At 42.2% G+C, this 18,223-nt stretch overlaps 1 protein-coding gene across 1 annotated transcript in view; it reads right to left on the bottom strand.

The window, feature by feature from the left end:
• RNF213 (ring finger protein 213) overlaps positions 1 to 18,223 on the bottom strand; it is a 355,180-nt gene that overhangs the window by 51,752 nt on the left and 285,205 nt on the right. Inside the window, 8 exon segments of the mRNA XM_044281121.1 lie at positions 3,046 to 3,160; positions 3,272 to 3,371; positions 3,450 to 3,595; positions 6,522 to 6,707; positions 11,887 to 11,987; positions 13,088 to 13,208; positions 16,186 to 16,367; positions 18,005 to 18,214. Of these exon segments, the coding sequence (XP_044137056.1) occupies positions 3,046 to 3,160; positions 3,272 to 3,371; positions 3,450 to 3,595; positions 6,522 to 6,707; positions 11,887 to 11,987; positions 13,088 to 13,208; positions 16,186 to 16,367; positions 18,005 to 18,214 (1,161 nt within the window).

Here is an 18,223-nt window from a genome sequence, read left to right as displayed (position 1 = left end):
TTACCCAGCTCATTCAGATGAGTCGGGGACAATATTGGAGACTCCCCCCGGAGCAGACCCTGGTGTCGTGGGACACGCATCTCTGCCCAGATCTGCACAGATTCAACCTGACAGCCTGGAGGTTGACCAGTCCCTTCCCAGAGTGGAAGGGCTCTCTGAGTCGGTCCTGAGAACTTTATCGCATTCCAGAGCAGAGTCTACCAGAAAGGCCTACTCTCGGATTATGAGGATCTTCGCCTCTTGGTGTAGCTCCAACCAGGTGGCGTCCGCAGATCCGCCCCTCGCAGCGATCTTACAGTTCCTCCAGGATGGGATAGACAGAGGTCTCTCCCCTTCTACCCTGAAGGTCCAAGTTTTTGCCATCTCGGCCTGTCTTAACAGACCATATTCTCGGGACCCGCTCATCAAGCGCTTCCTTAAAGGAGCGGAAAGATTGAAGCCTACAATACTGAGACCCGTTCCTCAATGGGATTTGTCAGTTGTTCTTAAGGGGCTAGCATCTCCCCCCTTTGAACCCTTGGAGGAGGCAAGTTTTAAACTTTTAACTCTTAAGATGTTTTTTCTTCTGGCCATAACTTCGGCCAAAAGAGTCTCGGAGCTTCAAGCTTTCTCCGCATCTTACCCTTATACCATGTTTCTACAAGACAGGGTCCTTCTGAAATTTCTACCTTACTTTAGACCTAAGGTTTCTACCTTCCAAAATATTAATCAGGTAGTCTCTCTACCTGTATTGCTCTCTGCCTCCTCCTCTGATGCTCCAGTTCCACATCCACTGGACATAGCTAGATGCCTTCAGATCTATGTGGATAGATCTAAAGAATTCAGGTTGGATGAAAATCTCTTTATCCTGTTTGCCGGTAAGTCAAAAGGCCGGAAAGCGTCCAAGACGACTATTAGTCGCTGGGTTAAGGAGGCCATTAGGGAAGCCTTTATTTCCCAAGCCTTAGATCCTCCGGAGTTTGTGAGGGCCCATTCTACAAGGGCCGTAGCTACCTCTGTTGCGGAAAGAAGTCTTCTCCCCCTAGAGTTGATCTGTAAGGCAGCCTCCTGGAGCTCTGAGTCTACCTTCATCTCCCATTATAGGATCGATGCTAGGATATCGGAGTTCTCGGCCTTTGGGCAGACAGTCCTTACTTCTGCCGAGCATGAGGACCCTCCCTAGGGGATTCTTCTTGCTATCTCCCCATCTGTGCTGCTGGTAGGACGTAAGGGAATCGTTAATTTCTAACGATAATTTGTTTTCCCTTAGTCCTAACAGCAGCACACAAATTTCCCGCCCTAAAGTACTTTTTTTCTTGTAACATACACGGTGGGCTGGGGGATGAACCCATCCCTTTAAGGGAGCTGGAGTTCTTTTATTGGTTTAAATCTTTGGGCTCATTAAAATTCCGCCGGTCCTACCAGTCCACGGGGGGTAGTTAACCCCATCTGTGCTGCTGTTAGGACTAAGGGAAAACAAATTATCGTTAGAAATTAACGATTTTTGTTATAGTTATCATTTTTGTTCATTCATTTTATTTCACAACTGGCTTCAATAATATAAACCTTTCTCATTGAGTGTTGATCCAGTCACACGACGGGACCGTTTTGCAGTCCCGCACATTCAGCCCTATGTTAGAAATGTCTAGCACATATTTTTTTATTTTTTGCGGAGCCACAGAATGGACATACGGATGCGGACAGCACACAATGCAGTCCATTAAAATGAATGGGTCCTCATACTATCTGCAAAATGTGCAGATCGGATGCGGACCAAATATACAGTCAATGTTTTTTTTTAATCTTCCTTTTATCCACCCCCTCCCATTCCCCTTCCCATCTTTCTGTCTCATAACATTGGCAGAGTGCACAGGGTCACATCGCCTGCCCTGCTGTGCTGTCATTATGATAATGAGAGAGCACAACAGGGATGCCAGGGCTGGCAACTGCGGTGTCGGTGTAGTTATAGCTAACATTGCACACGCCAGCCAGCCCCATAAACCCATTTATCTTCAGTGAGATTCTTCACACTTGGAATTGTCAAACAGTTAAACTCACCCAGGTAGCGTAGGGGCAGCGATGTGAGAGATCTCACACACCGGAGTGCCCGAGCCCCATCCATAGTGGTAAGTCCAGTCAGTGTAGCATAGCGGGGCTGGCAGAGTCACTCAGAGTAAGTCCCCCTGCTGAACGCAGCACGCCACACACCGCCTCAATTTAATACAGCACCCCACTCTGCACATACTCACATCCCAGAAGAATCAGAGTCAGACAGTCGGGACTCAGGACTTAGCAGAGCAGCACGCGATATGTGTATTGGCGTGCGCAGACTGGAAGTGTTTAAAACAATAGCTGGGCTCCACCGGCCCACTGCACATGAAAAGACATGTGGCCCACCGGGAAGTTTCTGGGTACAATGCATTGCCAATCCACCCCTGGTTAACGTTAAGGATCTAGGTCAGTGATGGTGAACTTTTTAGACACAGAGTGCCCAAATTGCAGACAAAAATCTACATATTTATCACAAAGTGCCAACACGGCAATTTAACTTGAATCCTATAGTCCAGTATAGTGTATCTTCCATGTACTTTATCATTTAGCTATAATAGCTGCCTACATTCAGTGCGCTGCCTGTGCCGTTCATAGTGCGCCCTATGCTGATGAATAGAAGGAAAAGTCTAAGGCATATTGGTACACCATAGGCTTTTTCCAGGGTGCGGGTGCCCACAGAGAGACCTCTGAGTCCTGCCTCTGGCACCCATACCATAAGTTCGCCATCACTGCTCTAAGTAAAAACTCAGCACATTATTTATCATATCACTTTTATTTGTCTCACAATGCGGAAAATATTATCAGACTGGGAAATGAGAAAATGTGATCAGAACTGCTACATCTGTATACTGGATATCTCAAAGCCTCATTCAGAAGACTGGAAAAATGACCGTTTTCTGCAACAAACCTGCTATGTGTGAATACACCCTAAACTTCTCCAGGGTGTGTAAGTCTACTTGTAGCACATCATGGGAATTCCATATTATAGTCTGAAAGGCCATATGTGTACATTACCTCTAGGCAGTTTACAAACAGCAGGTAGACTTCTGTGGTGTCCAGCACAGTAAGAAGGTTGTTTCTCTCCACCTTGCTAAAATACTCCTGGGCATACCCCATTATATCCCTAAAACTGAAATAATGAGTTTGTAAACATATATTATATTAATCATGTGACACTCCACATTTTGTGAGTATGCAGAGTAAAGAAAAATGATAAGTCTACATTCATCACACTCGTTACCTGTATTTCAATAGCAGCTTCAGTATGACTGAGCGAAGCACCGGTGTTTTATCAACTGCATCTTCAAATGGGGAAAGCGATCTTGTGCAAGACTTCAGCTCTGAGATTACAAAAATGATTATTGGTTAAATGTTAAAATCTGCATTTAATGAAAACCAAAGAGAAAATAAACACTTACCAACGCTGGCAAAAAGTAGAGAGATAAGATGGTCAATGACCTCCTTGTCTGGTGGAGTATCGTCTTTGAAGCACATGGTACATACGATATCAACAAAGAATCCGTTACATCGTTTTCGAAACTGGATATTTTTCTGTATGGAATCCCTTTAAATAATGGAGACGTTAACAAACAATCATAATTTATTCTATATCAGAAGGTTGTTTATAGAGCTGTTAAGTAATATTTTATGTGAATGTCTTCCCAAATTTGCTTCAAAACTGTCCAAGGAGCTTTAATTTTTCCTTAGCTTTCTTACCTTTGTCAACAGACTATAGAGAGGGCTAAATGGCAAGAATATTAAACTGTATCTTCTTTGTAACTAAATCACAAAAGCAAATTATGTTCAGACAGTGGACAAATCAGGGGACTCTGGGAGATTTAAAGGGGTTGTCTGGGTTAAGAGCTAAACCTTGACATATTCCTTTCTTCACCCAGGTAGGCCTTCTATTATGAGCATGGGAGCATTTCATGCTTCAATGGTCTTCGATGGATTTTTTGTTTACATTTTTACACTGCTAGGCAGAGGCTTCTGCCTAGCAGTGTTCACGGTGATGTCACCTGCACTGATGGGCGGACTTTAGTGCTGCACTGGCTGTTTACAGGCTAGGGCAGCACTATAGACCACCCATTAGTCCTGGTGACGTCACCGGGCTCACTGCCTGGGTGAAAATGGGGATACAGTCCTGATCAAAAGTTTAAGACCACTTGAAAAATGGCAAAAAAATCATATTTTACATTGTTGGATCTTAACAAGGTTCCAAGTAGAGCTTCAACATGCAACAAGAAGAAATGAGAGACAAAACATTTTTTGAGCATTCAATTAATTGAAAATAACGATTAAACTGAAACAGGCTGTTTTTCAGCTGATCCAAATTTTAGGACCACATACCTTTAAAAGGCCAAATCTGTGCAAAGATGTGGATTCATTGTCATTTTCTGTCAGGTAGTCACACGTTGTGATGGCAGAGGCAAAAAAACTCTCCCTTTTTGAACGTGGTCGGGTTGTTGAACTGCATAAGCAGGGTCTCTCACAGCGCGCCATCGCTGCTGAGGTGGGACGCAGTAAGACAGTCATTTGGAATTTCTTAAATGATCCTGAGGGTTATGGAACCAAAAAGTCAAGTGGAAGACCCAAACATTGGAGCCGGAGGATCCAATTGGCTGTCTGTCAAGACACTGGACGATCCTCAACACAAATTAAGGCCCTTACTGGTGCTGACTGCAGCCCCATAACCATCAGACGGCATCTGAGACTGAAGGGCTTCAAAAACAAAAAAACGTCTTCAAAGACCTTGTCTCCTTGAACGCCACAGAACTGCTCGTTTGGACTTTGCAAGAGAGCACCAAACATGGGACATTCAAAGGTGGAAGAAAGTTTTATTCTCTGATGAGAAAAAATGTAACCTTGATGGTCCTGATTGTTTCTGGCATGGCAAGCAGATCCCACCTGAGATGTTTTCTACGCGCCACAGTGGAGGGGGCGCCATAATGGTCTGGGGTGCTTTTTCCTTCAGTGGAACAATGGAGCTTCAGGAAGTGCAGGGGTGTCAAATGGCCGCTGGCTATGTGCAGATGTTGCAGAGAGCCTTCCTCATGAGTGAGGGTCCTCGTCTGTGTAGTAACGACTGGGTTTTTCAACAGGACAACGCTACAGTACACAATGCCCGCAGGACAAGGGACTTCTTCCAGGAGAATAACATCACTCTTTTGGCCCATCCTGCGTGTTCCCCTGATCTAAATCCAATTGAGAACCTTTGGGGATGGATGGCAAGGGAAGTTTACAAAAATGGACAAGAGTTCCAGACAGTAGATGACCTTTGTGCGGCCGTCTTCACCAGTTGGGGAAATGTTACCACTCACCTCATGGAAACGCTTGCATCAAGCATGCCGAAACAAATTTTGGAGGTGATAAACAATAACGGCGGAGCTACTCATTACTGAGTTTTTTTTTTGAAGGTGTGGTCCTAAACTTTTGATCAGCTGAAAAACAGCCTGTTTCAGTTTATTTGTTGTTTTCGTTAAATTGAATGCTCAAAAAATGTTTTGTCTCACTCCCATTTCTTCTTGTTGCATGTTGAAGCTCTACTTGGAACCTTGTTAAGGTCCAGCCATGCTAAATACGAGTTTTTGCCATTTTTCAAGTGGTCTTAAACTTTTGATCAGGACTGTATTTACAGTTTTGCCTCTTAGGAAAAAAGAAGGCACCCCACTAGGAGGGGTCAGTAAAGACAGAGATGCAAGTGATAGGCTTCTCTGGGACCGCAAAGAGGAGGAGAAAGAGAAATGCTATGACCCTTGGCTCAAAGGCAGTGTCAGATTCACAGGTTACATCGGCATCAACCTGCTGTGACCGAGAGGAGGAGTGAAACATTCAGTCCACAATGTCATCCTATCTGTCCTCAATAATAATCTAGGGCCTACAAAATACAAGTGTGGCTTCCTACTACTATCTGTATATAATCCTATCATGTACGATACAGCCTTCTGTGGCTCTAACATTGAATGTTGTGTGTAATACTGCCTAGTGTGGTGTGTATCTAAGCTTGTCATCTCAGATACTGTCTGGGTGAAAATGGGGATATGACGGGTTCAGCTCTGAACCCGGTCAACCCCTTTAAGCTTGAAGGCTGGCAAAATTGTGATGGCAATGGACTATAACAATCAGTATAATAAAAGTAAAATTTCTCTGCATTGTATAAATGTAATGTAAATAACAAAGATACATTTGTATGTGGCTGCTGAGAATTTGCTGCCACAGATTTGCTTGTGTAAAATCTACAGTGTTTTACAGTACTAGTAATCAAGATGAGATTTTAAGAAATCTCCTCATCCACATGTTGCAAAAAACAACCTGCAGTGTAAACTGATTTATGCTCTGATTTCCACCACAAATTTAGCATTTTGAAATGTACAAGGTGAAATCTGGAGCAAGTCTGGCACATCCACATTTAAATTCAATTACATCCCATGTGGAGGTACTCTAATAGTGAAACTAAACTTTAAATATGAAGATATGAAAAATACAATTACCTGATTTCATTAGACACAACAACAGCGAAGCCGTCTGGTAGCGGTGCTTTACACAGTGGACATGTATTATTATTTACAGTTTGCAACCACTTGCTCAAACAAGCCTGGCAGAAAATATGGTTGCAGGGAAGGCATACTGGCTCGTTTGGATCACTGTGGCAGACTGCACAGGCTTGCATTCCAAACCTATAAAAAACATAGCAAAGGGAGGTAGAAGTAGTAGGAAAGGAAGAAATAAATGAAGAAGAAAAACCAAATACCAATATCATTTTAACCATTGCATTTAAAGGGAGTCTGTCACCACATTTTAACATGTTAGACCGATCAAATAGGGTTATGTGATCCACCCAGAACATAAAAACGGTACCTTTGTTGTAGAAAACAGATTTTTCTTTTTGCCGAAAATGAACTTATAAGATTATGTTCTGAGCCCTCTCAAGTGCCCAGGGCGGTCTCTTACTCCTTGGAGCCCCAGGCAGCACCTCCTAAACGGCTCATAACCCCGCCCTCCGTGCGCCTCTGCCCGCCCGTTTACTCCCCTCCCCTGTCCTTTTCCACTGCGGCTGTGCGGTCCAAATCGTAGCGGGCGCATGCGCAGTAGGTATTGCGATGCCCTGCCAGGAGCGGGCATCGCATTGCGCATGCGCCCGCTACGATTTGGACCGCACAGCCACAGTGGAAAAGGACAGGGGAGGGGAGTAAACGGGCGGGCAGAGGCGCACGGAGGGCGGGGTTATGAGCCGTTTAGGAGGTGCTGCCTGGGGCTCCGAGGATTGAGAGACCGCCCTGGGCACTTGAGAGGGCTCAGAACATAATCTTATAAGTTCATTTTCGGCAAAAAGAAAAGTCAGTTTTCTACAACAAAGGTACCGTTTTTATGTTCTGGGTGGATCACATAACCCTATTTGATCGGTCTAACATGTTAAAATGTGGTGACAGACTCCCTTTAAGATATATTTTTATTATTGTATTAACATCATTTTACTGGATTTATCCGCTTGGCTGTAATATGTTAGAGTGTAGAAAGTTGTTGAAATTAGTTTTGGGTCGGATTCTAACAAATCAACCCAAACATTGGAGTCCTAATCCTAATTCTACGCAAATCAATAGTGCTCCAAATGGCCTTCAAATTATATATGGCATACTGAGGTCTCCTAGAACTCTTTATTTTTCTCTCAAAAGACTCCCCTGCCCCGCCCAGTTTTTAGTTTTTTAATGCAAGGATAGCAAATTATAAGTGACACTGACATATATATAGATATTGGTAAACACATGGTTAATGCTGTGAACATCCAGTTTAAAACCACACTGTGCCGTCACATTTGTTATGCTTTTGTAAAATAAACAACTGTTCCATAAATTGTCCCTTATTGGGGGCAGATGCCTACATTTTGGAGCAGAACTTTGTGACATATGTAAAATGAGAGAATCATTACAGACAACTGGTCATAAGTACTACTGCCACATAGAAGAATACAATTTGGGTGAGGTGAGGAACTGTGTTACATTTTTAAAAAGAGAGAATCTTTACGGACAGCCAGCCTTCAGTAATACTACCATAGAGAAGAAAACTCAGTTACCACTGCATCTACCGCCACCACCGTGGCTACAACTGCCACTACCACAACACAGCTATGCATTGGGCCCCCCACCCACCTCCTTCTCATGGCAATCCAAACACTGACGCTGACACTTTTCAGACAGCTCATTAACAGGAAGACTGTTTTGAGTATATTACACAGCACATGGGGTGTTTTTGCCCACTAGGAGGGGTCGGTAAAGACAGAGATGCAAGTGAAAGGCTTATCTGGGCCTGAAAGGAGGAGGACCAAGAGAAATGCTATGACCTTTGGATCAAATGCAGTGTCAGATTCAGATGTTACATTGGCATCAACCTGCTGTGACCGAGAGGAGGAGTGAGACATTTAGTCTACAAGGTCATCCTATTTGTCCTCAATAATAATCTGTAACTTTCTAGTACCTACCAAAAACAAGTGAGAAGTGTGGCCTCCTACTACTATCTGTATATAATCCTATAATGTACGATACAGCCGTATGTGGCTGTAACATTGCCTGTTGTGTGTAATACTGACTAGTGTGGTGTGTATCTAAGACTATCATGTGAAATACTGTCTGGTGTGGTGTGTATCTAAGCTTGTCATCTCAGATACTGTCTGCGGGGCTTCTGTATTCAATCATGTGCAATACAGTCTAATGATCCTTTATCAAATATTTAGTGTTTTGTCTACTGAAGAGTGTATGTAAGGTCTCAGGCACAACACCATATCTGTTTTGCAGTCTGCAAATTGTGGATCTGCAAAATAAGGATACCGTCCGTATGTGATCCACATTTATTTTTAAAACCCATGGGTCTGCAATAGAATGTGGACAGAACATGGATGTCCTATTCTTGTCCATTTTCCAAGAATAGGAATTTTGACAACGGGGCTCGCAAACATTGTGTGATATTGCATCAGCATCTGATCAGCTGTTTGAGAAGTGACATCACGACTAGTATTACCTTGCCTGGGCGCGGCAAAGCTCCATTCACTTGAATGGAGTTTAGCCCCGCCCAGGCAAGTTGATACTAGTCGTGACGTCATTGGCTCTGGGTAAACAGTGAGAAGGCCGTGGCGCTGCTATAGCGCCGCTGCCTTCTCAAACAGCTGATGGGCTGGGGTCCCGGGTGTCGGACCCCCGCTGATCAGATGATCTATCCAGAGGATAGATCATCAGTTTAAACAAAGTGCAGAACCCCTTCAAGATTGCTGGCTTGTGTCTGTAATTTGTGTTAGCCAGGCACATAGCACACAAGTCCTCTCACTTCGCTGGCTGAGCTCTGCCGGCGTCTGTGCTTCAGGAGTCTTCAGGGTAGGCCAATATCCTGCCCCCTGATTGGCTGACAAGCTGTCTGTCAATCAATCAGGGTGCCTGAGGGTAAGTCCCACTCCCCCACAGGGACATGTGATCCTTCCTGCCCTGTTTCCCCTACATTATAACAGTAAAATAGCAGGCACTATTTTGCTTGATTCATCTGAAGTGAATAACCAAAGCTTTGGTTTCGTTTGTTAGAAGAATTTTTGAGAAATTCGTAATGAATCCATTCAGAATCAATTTGCTCATCTCTATAAGGGTGTTGAAAAGATGATTATTAAAATCATAATTAGGCTGTTACATTGAGAGGGAGCAGAAATAAATTACATCACAGGAATTAACTGTGAACAGGGGAAAGGGGGGGCGTTCCTGTTAACCTGTGGCCCAATATATAAATTAATAAATATAGTAGCGGTAAACTGTAAAAAAAATATATATGAAAAAAAGACATAACAATTAACTCACCTACAACAATCCTTCTGGACTGATGTCCATTGCTCAGGCATCATAAATTCCGATTAAGCAGAAGGTACTTTACTCTTAACATACAATAATTACTCGTGGTCACTATTTTTTGCCTGTTCTACTCGGCTCTATATACAGTGCTGCTGTACCTTCACTAAAAAAGTTTTGCAGTTGGATGATTAACATCCCTCTGCAGAGGTATAGTCTAAAGCTAAGCGACGTCATCCACCACTCAATGTAAACATATTTGGCATCGCTCTGTGTGGGAGAATTTTTGGTGTAAACATTAATAAGCAACTGCAGCATCTAAGAAGTTAGACAGAGGAAGGGGCTCCATCGCCCCTCTGACTGGCCCCCCATGCATGCAATTGCGGTTTTCCAAGCAGTTGTCATGGTAGCTGGGGCATCTTCTGAAGGCTCCCAGGTGTCACGATCAGTGTGGGGGAAAAACTCCACACTGTACACAGGAGGCAAGGGGAACAGTATCTGGGCCCGGAAACTAGGGAAGTAACAGGTCACCTCCTAAACAACCCTAATCCGGGCCCTAACTACCTATCAATATGAATAGACCTTGAATGTAGGAATATTCATATGCAGTACACCTAAGCCCTTACTTCCCTATAAGACCCTGGAATAAAGTTAGGACTAGAGACAACCCATTCCTCCCCAGATGGACGAAAGGAAGTCTCTGTCTCAGGCCCAGATACAAACAACAGGGAATATAACAAACACAATACAATAAGAAAAGACAAGACTTAGCTAAAAGTAGAAAACTGGCAACTCCAAAAGCACCACAGAGTACAACCGACCAGCTAGTAAAAAGACAGGAAAAAAAATCTATAAACTGCACCTCCAAGAGTGAGAAGCGGCTACTTATGGGGAAGGTAAATTACCAACAAGCAACAGGTGTGGCATTCACCAAAACACAGAAAATAAGATCCACAAGGAACTTGGCAATTTAACCCACGTGTTGCCAGTCTCTCTGATCTCCTGGTACTTGTCACGGTAACGTCTGTGAAACCAGGACTGTTATATTACTATCTCCATTACACGCTGTCTCTGGCCGGATGTAATGGACTACCAGTAATAATCCCTACACATTGTAAGGCCTCATGCACACAAACTTGTGTCGGTCGTTATGTACATTGGGGACCATCCGTGTGGTTGTCGCAGATAGAAGCAGACCCATTGAACTTGAATGGGTCTGTGATCTCTCCGCATCCTCCCCAAAAAATAGAACATGTTCAAGTGAATGGGTCCGCATCTGTGATGCAGTGTGCACACGGCCAGTGCCCCTGTACATGAGGCCTAATACAGAAGTATTATATTGTAAAGTGTGAGACCGAACAAATTCAAGTCCACTAAGTAAACTTGTAAAAAAAATGTTTTACCATTTCTCATATACACTGTGTAAAAAATGATAAAAAAGCTAAATATAATTGGCATCTTCATGATCTAAAAATGTCTGAAATGTTAATATATTATAATGTTATATATCATATGCAGTGAACACAGTAAAAATGGCAGAATTTTAATTTAATTTTAGTATTTTGGTCACATTGCCTCCCCCCAAAAAACTGAATAAAAATGTATCCAAAGGTCATATATATCTCAAAAATGGTATCAGCTCTGTCAGCAGAAAAATATAAATGTTATGAGTGTCAGTACAATGAACCCCATAAAAACAAAACCCTAAAAATAATGGTGGAATTGCTGTGTTTTTTTCCCACTGTCACCAAATTTGTTTTTAAAGTTATACAATATATTGACTGTACCCCACCCAGAATGATGCCAAAAAATACAACTTATTCCATAAAAACAGGCCCTCAATAATAGATTTTGCACTGTATTTGGAGTTGCTGCTTATTTGTACATGCATGTTTTTTCTCTGGTTTAGATTACAGAATGTACTTTGGCTTTCGTGGATGTGTACTTCTGAGGGATCTGTGCCCACAGTTTTTTTTTTCCTGTAGATTGGAAGTACAGTACTAACTACAGCATACAGTATTTTTCCATATTAAAATACCTTGAAACTAATTTGGAAACGTCATCTCTACACTTATGAAGGACATCCACCACCGCCAAGAATGGCCTGATAGACTTTATATCCTTGAAGTTCTCCAGGCACTGAGTAAAAAAGCACCATGATTATGTTACAGTATATTCACTAATGCATCCAGACACATATATAGACAGACACATAGATGGTGAAGACTCAGACTGCTGAAATATCTTTCAATACACATGTACATATGGTGGAGCAGGGAACCGTTAGCTCCCTGCCCCACTATTCAGTTTAGTAGGCCTCAGGACACTTTAGTCCTGTCACATACTGCACATCAGAGCCACGTACAAGATGTTTTGTCCTAGTGTGGACAGCACAAGCGGACACAAAGAGGGAGCACAAAAGAGGGGACTATTACTGTGTGTCACAAAAGGGATTACTTTGTGGGGGACTCAATGAGGATATTATTACAGCATGGAAACACAAAGGAAGCAAATGTTACTATGAGGCACAAAGAGGTAATGATTACTGTATGGAGGCACTATTATTTTGTGGGACACAAAAGAGGGCAGCAGTATTGTGTAAAGCAGAACGTGGTGCACTATTAATATGTGGGGGCATATTATTAGGGTTGGCAGCAAGGTAAGAACTTTGCAGAGATGCATGGTGGCTGAAGATAAACATACATCTTGAGCCTGTGCCCCTGATCTTTGAATTTTTTTTATTGAATACCACTATATTTACTGTACTTGAAAGGGGTTGTCCAGCATTTCAACAGTTTGGTCACCCCATCCCCTGCCCTACCAGAACTGAGGAGGAAAGCATGCTTATCTGCTCGCCACCACTTTGTTATGGCTCCTTCGATCCACCACTGCAGTCTCCACTTGTCAACTTCCAAAACGGACAGTCACGTGTGCCGCTGCAGTGGTGGCATGTCCCTCAAGCAGACAGTAACCTACTGACGTGCCACTTGACGGATACATCTCTGCAAAGGTGCTGCCGCATTTATGTGCTTGCTTTTGCTCTGCAGGTGACTACTTCAATCACACAACCAGTAATATTAGTTATTTAGATATATATTTGGATAATTAGTCACCAGTTTTTCATAAAATGGTAACCATGGTCATCAACTAAGTGTAAAGAAGCGTTACATCAGATCTGTTTGTGCATTCATAGAAATCATGGGTAATGGCAGAATTATTATAGAAAAAATATGTTTTACCTTTCCGATAAAGTATGTATGTCCTATAATGATTTGCCACATCTCTGGATCCTGAATATAGTCCTCCACTAGCATATGTTCCATAAAAAGGGCCATGGAAAACACACAATTCCAGTAGGACCTGTTATTGGTACAAATGAATTAATGGTTAGGCTTACTAATTCAGACCTAGAGTTCTGTGCAGACTTCATCCACCAAAGGACAGATTTTGTAATGTCTGCGCACACATGACCAATAAGTCATCTCAGTAAGAATAAACTGATTTTGCAGTCTGACAATTAATGTACTAAAACGGAACAATTCACACCAGCATAGCTTCATTCCTGCACTGCTTTCACCTCCTACAGCTCATGACAGATCTCTTCTCCTTTGTACTGACAGACACTGCGAAGTTACTCTTCTCCTGTGGAGTTTGCTATGGGAGCTCAGTTTTTTTAAAACATTTATATACAGGTGAAACTCTAAAAATTTGAATATCGTGCAAAATTTATTTCAATAATGCAAATTAAAAGGAATTGCATTAATGCAGCTTAAAATTAGAATTTTGTGAAAAGGTTCAATATTCTAGGCTCAAAGTGTCACACTCTAGTCAGCTAATTAATCCATATCCCCTGAGCAAAGGAAACCTCAACATTGTGACTTTGGGGTTTTCATAACCTGTAATCATCCAAATTATACCAAATAAAGGCTTGAAATATCTTGCTTTGCATGTAATGAGTCTCATCTCATATATTAGTTTCACCTTTTAAGTTGCATTACTGAAATAGATGAACTTTGAACGATATTCAAATTTTTCGAGTTTCACCTGTACAGTGGTGCTTAAACATTTGTGAATCCTTTAGAATTTTCTATATTTCTGCATACATTTGTCCTAAAATACATCCGTTTCACAAAAGTTCTCAAAGGAGATAAACATAACCAAAGCAATCAAATGAGTTAAAATATTAGACTTGGTCATTTATTTATTGAGGAAAATCATATAATATCACATGTCTGTGAGTGGCAAAACTATGTAAACCTCTGCCTTCAATATCTGGTGTGACCCCCTTGTGCAGCAATAACGGCAACTAAACATTTCGCAATCCGCACGTGCGCAGTGTGAGGGTAAGGAGAAAAGACTGTCAGATCTCCTTACCCCTGAGGGCGAACGCGGGGTGTCTGTGAATCTGCGCTCCCTGTAATTTTAGCTTACCCGTGCCGTGGTAGTGCGCTTCCGCTGAGGCGCACACCCCCGGAAGTTTAGGCGCACAGCCCTGGAAGTCACAAGGGGTAAGGTATTTTCACGAAGTAAGGATTTTTGTTAGAACACTGGATCCAGCATTAAAATTGCCGCATTGACGGATCCGGTCTGCGCATGTGCAGACCTTTAAAAATGGAAAAATAATAAATACCGGATCCGTTTTTCCGGATGACACAGATCCGGTATTTCAATGCATTTGTCAGACAAATGATATCATTTTTCATACGGATTTCTGGATCTGGCAGGCACTGATTGCTGGATCCTCACAACGCAAGTGTGAAAGTACCCTTATGGGTTTAGTTTTTATGGGGTAAAACTGACCTGTTACATTCATTCTCTGGGTCACTTGGATTACATCAATATCACATTTATATTGTTTTTCCTGTATTTTAATACTTCAAAAAAATAAAATAACAAAACTATAACTTTGGAAAAAAATTTTTTATTTACATCACCATATTCTGACCCACATAACTTTTTATAGTTATACTTATGGAGTTGAGTGAGGGCTTATTTTTTGCGGGGCGATCTGCAGTTTGTAAGACTTTTTGATCATTTTTTATTAAATTTTTTTAGCAGGTGAAGCAACAATATAATGTCGAATTGGCCAATTGTTTCTCCCCATTACAGCATTCACCATACAAAATAAACTTCTATATTTTAATAGTATGGACAGTTTGGGACACAGCAGTGCAAATGATCTTTATGTTTTTATTGTTTGTTTTTATTATGGGGAAAAGGTGGTGATTTGAATTTTTAAAAACTTTTTTTTAATTTTTTTACCTTAAGTCCCTTTAGGGGACTTGAATTTGTGATCCTCAGATTGCTTCTTCTATACACTGCAATTAATTATCATTGCAGTATACGGGAGATTCACTATGTTCCTACGTTTATCGGCTGATCAGCTACACATAAGATATAATATAATATAATCATATAAGATATGAGTGTTCCTATGTTCCCAGTAATTGTCCCGAATATCGTGCTGCAGCTGCTGAAACCAAAGAGTTATACTTATCTGCTCCTCACCGCTCTGGTCGTCCGCACTGCCCCCACCTTCCAGTCCCCGCACTGTTTAAACCTGACAGTGCATGGCCATGGTCACATGCACTTCTCCAGCCAATGTCTGGCTTCGGCGGTAATGTGGCCACAAACAGCATGTCACTGCTGAAGCCAGTTATTGACTGGAGCAGTGTATGTGACCATGCCCATGCTCTGACAGGTGTAAACAGCACAGGAACCGGAAGATGGAGGCAGAGGGGGCAGCGCAGAGGACCAGAGCGGCATGGAGCAGGTAAGTATGAATCTTCTGTTTAAGGGGCCATGCTGCAGGAACTTGTTAAAAAATATATATATTTTACCGGAAAAGTGGCGACATTTCCTTCCAATCTACCACCTACCTATTCATAAATCTGTGCTTTCCTTCACTGCAGAGGACAACGATTACTGGTTATTACCACCTCCTGCCAATCCAGTTACAGGCGTCATGTGATAACCAGTAAGCACTTTGCCTTACTAGCACGGATATGATGGCATTAGAACTGGTAGTTTCTAATCTTAAAAGCACCACACAATAAAACTACTATTTATCACTGATTAAAATTGACTGTTAAAACATAGAAATCATCCTTCTCATTTGTGAAGCACATTGCGTTTGTACAACTTTTTCTATTAATGTACAATGTGCCCACAATTTAATTTGAGTTTACAAAAATGGCAGCATATGTGCTATCATTGTAATATTATAAATGTCCATTCACGCTTGCAGACATTTTTCATAACTGTGACCAGTAAATGCAGCCTTACTCCTAAAGTACAGGTACATACACATCCTTTTTTAGGCTACAGGAAAATTTACCTGATTTGGTCAATTCCAGGTTTACACCTAGAACTGAAGCCATTTAAATACTCTTCTGAACATATTAGTTCTATAGGCATTTGTAGGTTTTTAACTTGGCACATCCATGCTCCTGGGTGTAGGTCTGTCACACTGTCTTTTAATATTTCCAAACACGCAATAGCAGCAAAAACATCTAGGACCTGGAAATATAACACAGAACCATTACAGTATAGAAGACATACAAGAACTGAAGTGTTAGTTGGGGCAAGCCACACTACTCCAGACTCAGACAGAACATGAGGATAGCTGGCCAAAGCCTGTGCCAAAAAAGTGTATTTCAGGCTACTTTCACACTAGTGTTTTTATTTTCCGGCATAGAGTTCTGTCCTAAGGGCTCTATACTGGAAAATAACTGATCCCCATGCATTCTGAATGGAGAGCAATCCGTTCAGGATGCATCAGGATGTCTTCAGTTCAGTCTTTTTGACTAATCAGGACTTAGAAAATACAGCAGCATGCTGCAGTTTTCTCTCCGGCGAAAAAAACTGAACATTTGCCGGAATGCCAGATCAGGCATTTTTTTCCCCATAGGAATGTATTAGTGTGAAAAAAATGAGAAAAAAATAGAAACACATCCGTTTGTCCGTATGACAAACGGATTCGTTCTTGCAATGCATTTGTGAGACAGATCTGCATCCGGATCCGTCTACAAATGCTGTCCGGTTGTCATGCAGATTGCCTGAACTGCTTGCCGGATCACTCTGCCGCAAGTGTTAAAGTACCCTCAATAGATTTTTTTTTTGTTTCCTGAATCCAATCAAAAAAAACAATAGATGTATCTTCAATATAGACCAGTAGGCACCTATAGATACAATTCAGCCCATTATTGGCTGCAGTTCCTGATAGGAGTGTGCCTCTCTACCAGCCCTTTATTATATGCAGGATGAATGAGTAAACACCACAAAATGCTCCTGATCTCTAGATCTGTGCTGCACCCCTTTTGTTTGTAAGTGTTCCTCTTCACAGTGAATGCATGTACACAAAGCGCTCTGGTCACTAGATCTGCCCCGGCTGCTGGCACACCCCAAAACGAAGAATAAAATTGACTGCCCGATGGGTGATGTCAATACTGTGGTGCTTACTCATATTTATATAGCGAAAAGGGCTTGCTCTTATGAAGCCTCGGGTCAACACGGCCCGATAGAGAGGCACACTCCAATTAGGAACTGCAGGTCAATAGTGGGCTGCATTGTATCTGTGTGTGCCTACTGGTCTATATTGAAGATTCATCCATTAGGGAGTGCGAGCAGAAGTGTGTGCATAAATTAACCCAACAACAAACACACTTTGTTTCCTGAATCCACTTTACTATTGCAAAAAAGTCAGAGAAAAGCTAGTGCAGCAGATGGAATGACGGATACATGGATGTCAAATCAAGCAATTTGGCACCAGGGGCGTAGCTATAGGGGAAGCAGAGGAAGCTGCAGCTTTGAGGTCCTGACTCAGAAGGGGCCCATCCAGGAGGAGGAGGACTAAAGGATTTGGTCAGGGCCCCCTCAACAGTATTACACAATGAAAGGATATACAGTGACAGTATAGACAGGGTATAAAACGGATGGAACAGCTGCCGGCCCTGGTCTGAGAGAGCGATCTTTACTAGCCACAGGAATGGGGGCGCCATGAAAAGGGGTTGCGAAAAAATTACTGTGGGATGGAGCCCCATTCAAAACTTTGCTGTGGGGCCCAGTCATTTCTAGTTATGCCACTGTCTGGCACGTGCGTCATGCTGTTTGAGATCCAAAATTCAATTCACTTTTTAAGAAAGACCAATACTTACCATTTGACCTCTAATTACTGCATCAGAGTCCTCAATAGTTTTTTCAAGAGAATCAAGCACTGAAGGACTGAGTGCAAAAATCCTGCATAAGTTTTGCAGTCTGTGCTGAAATGTATTGTATCCAATATGCACCAATGGAAGAGTCAGCTGGTCGCTGCCTATAGTCATTCTTACTTCCTCAACACATGTTGAAAGAGCATATTCCATTACCTACAAAAG

This window comes from Bufo gargarizans, chromosome 2 (genome assembly GCF_014858855.1).
Source record: "Bufo gargarizans isolate SCDJY-AF-19 chromosome 2, ASM1485885v1, whole genome shotgun sequence".
NCBI lineage: Eukaryota > Metazoa > Chordata > Amphibia > Anura > Bufonidae > Bufo > Bufo gargarizans.
Note: the sequence above shows the minus strand (reverse complement) of the source record. Positions and strands in the feature narration are given on the sequence as shown.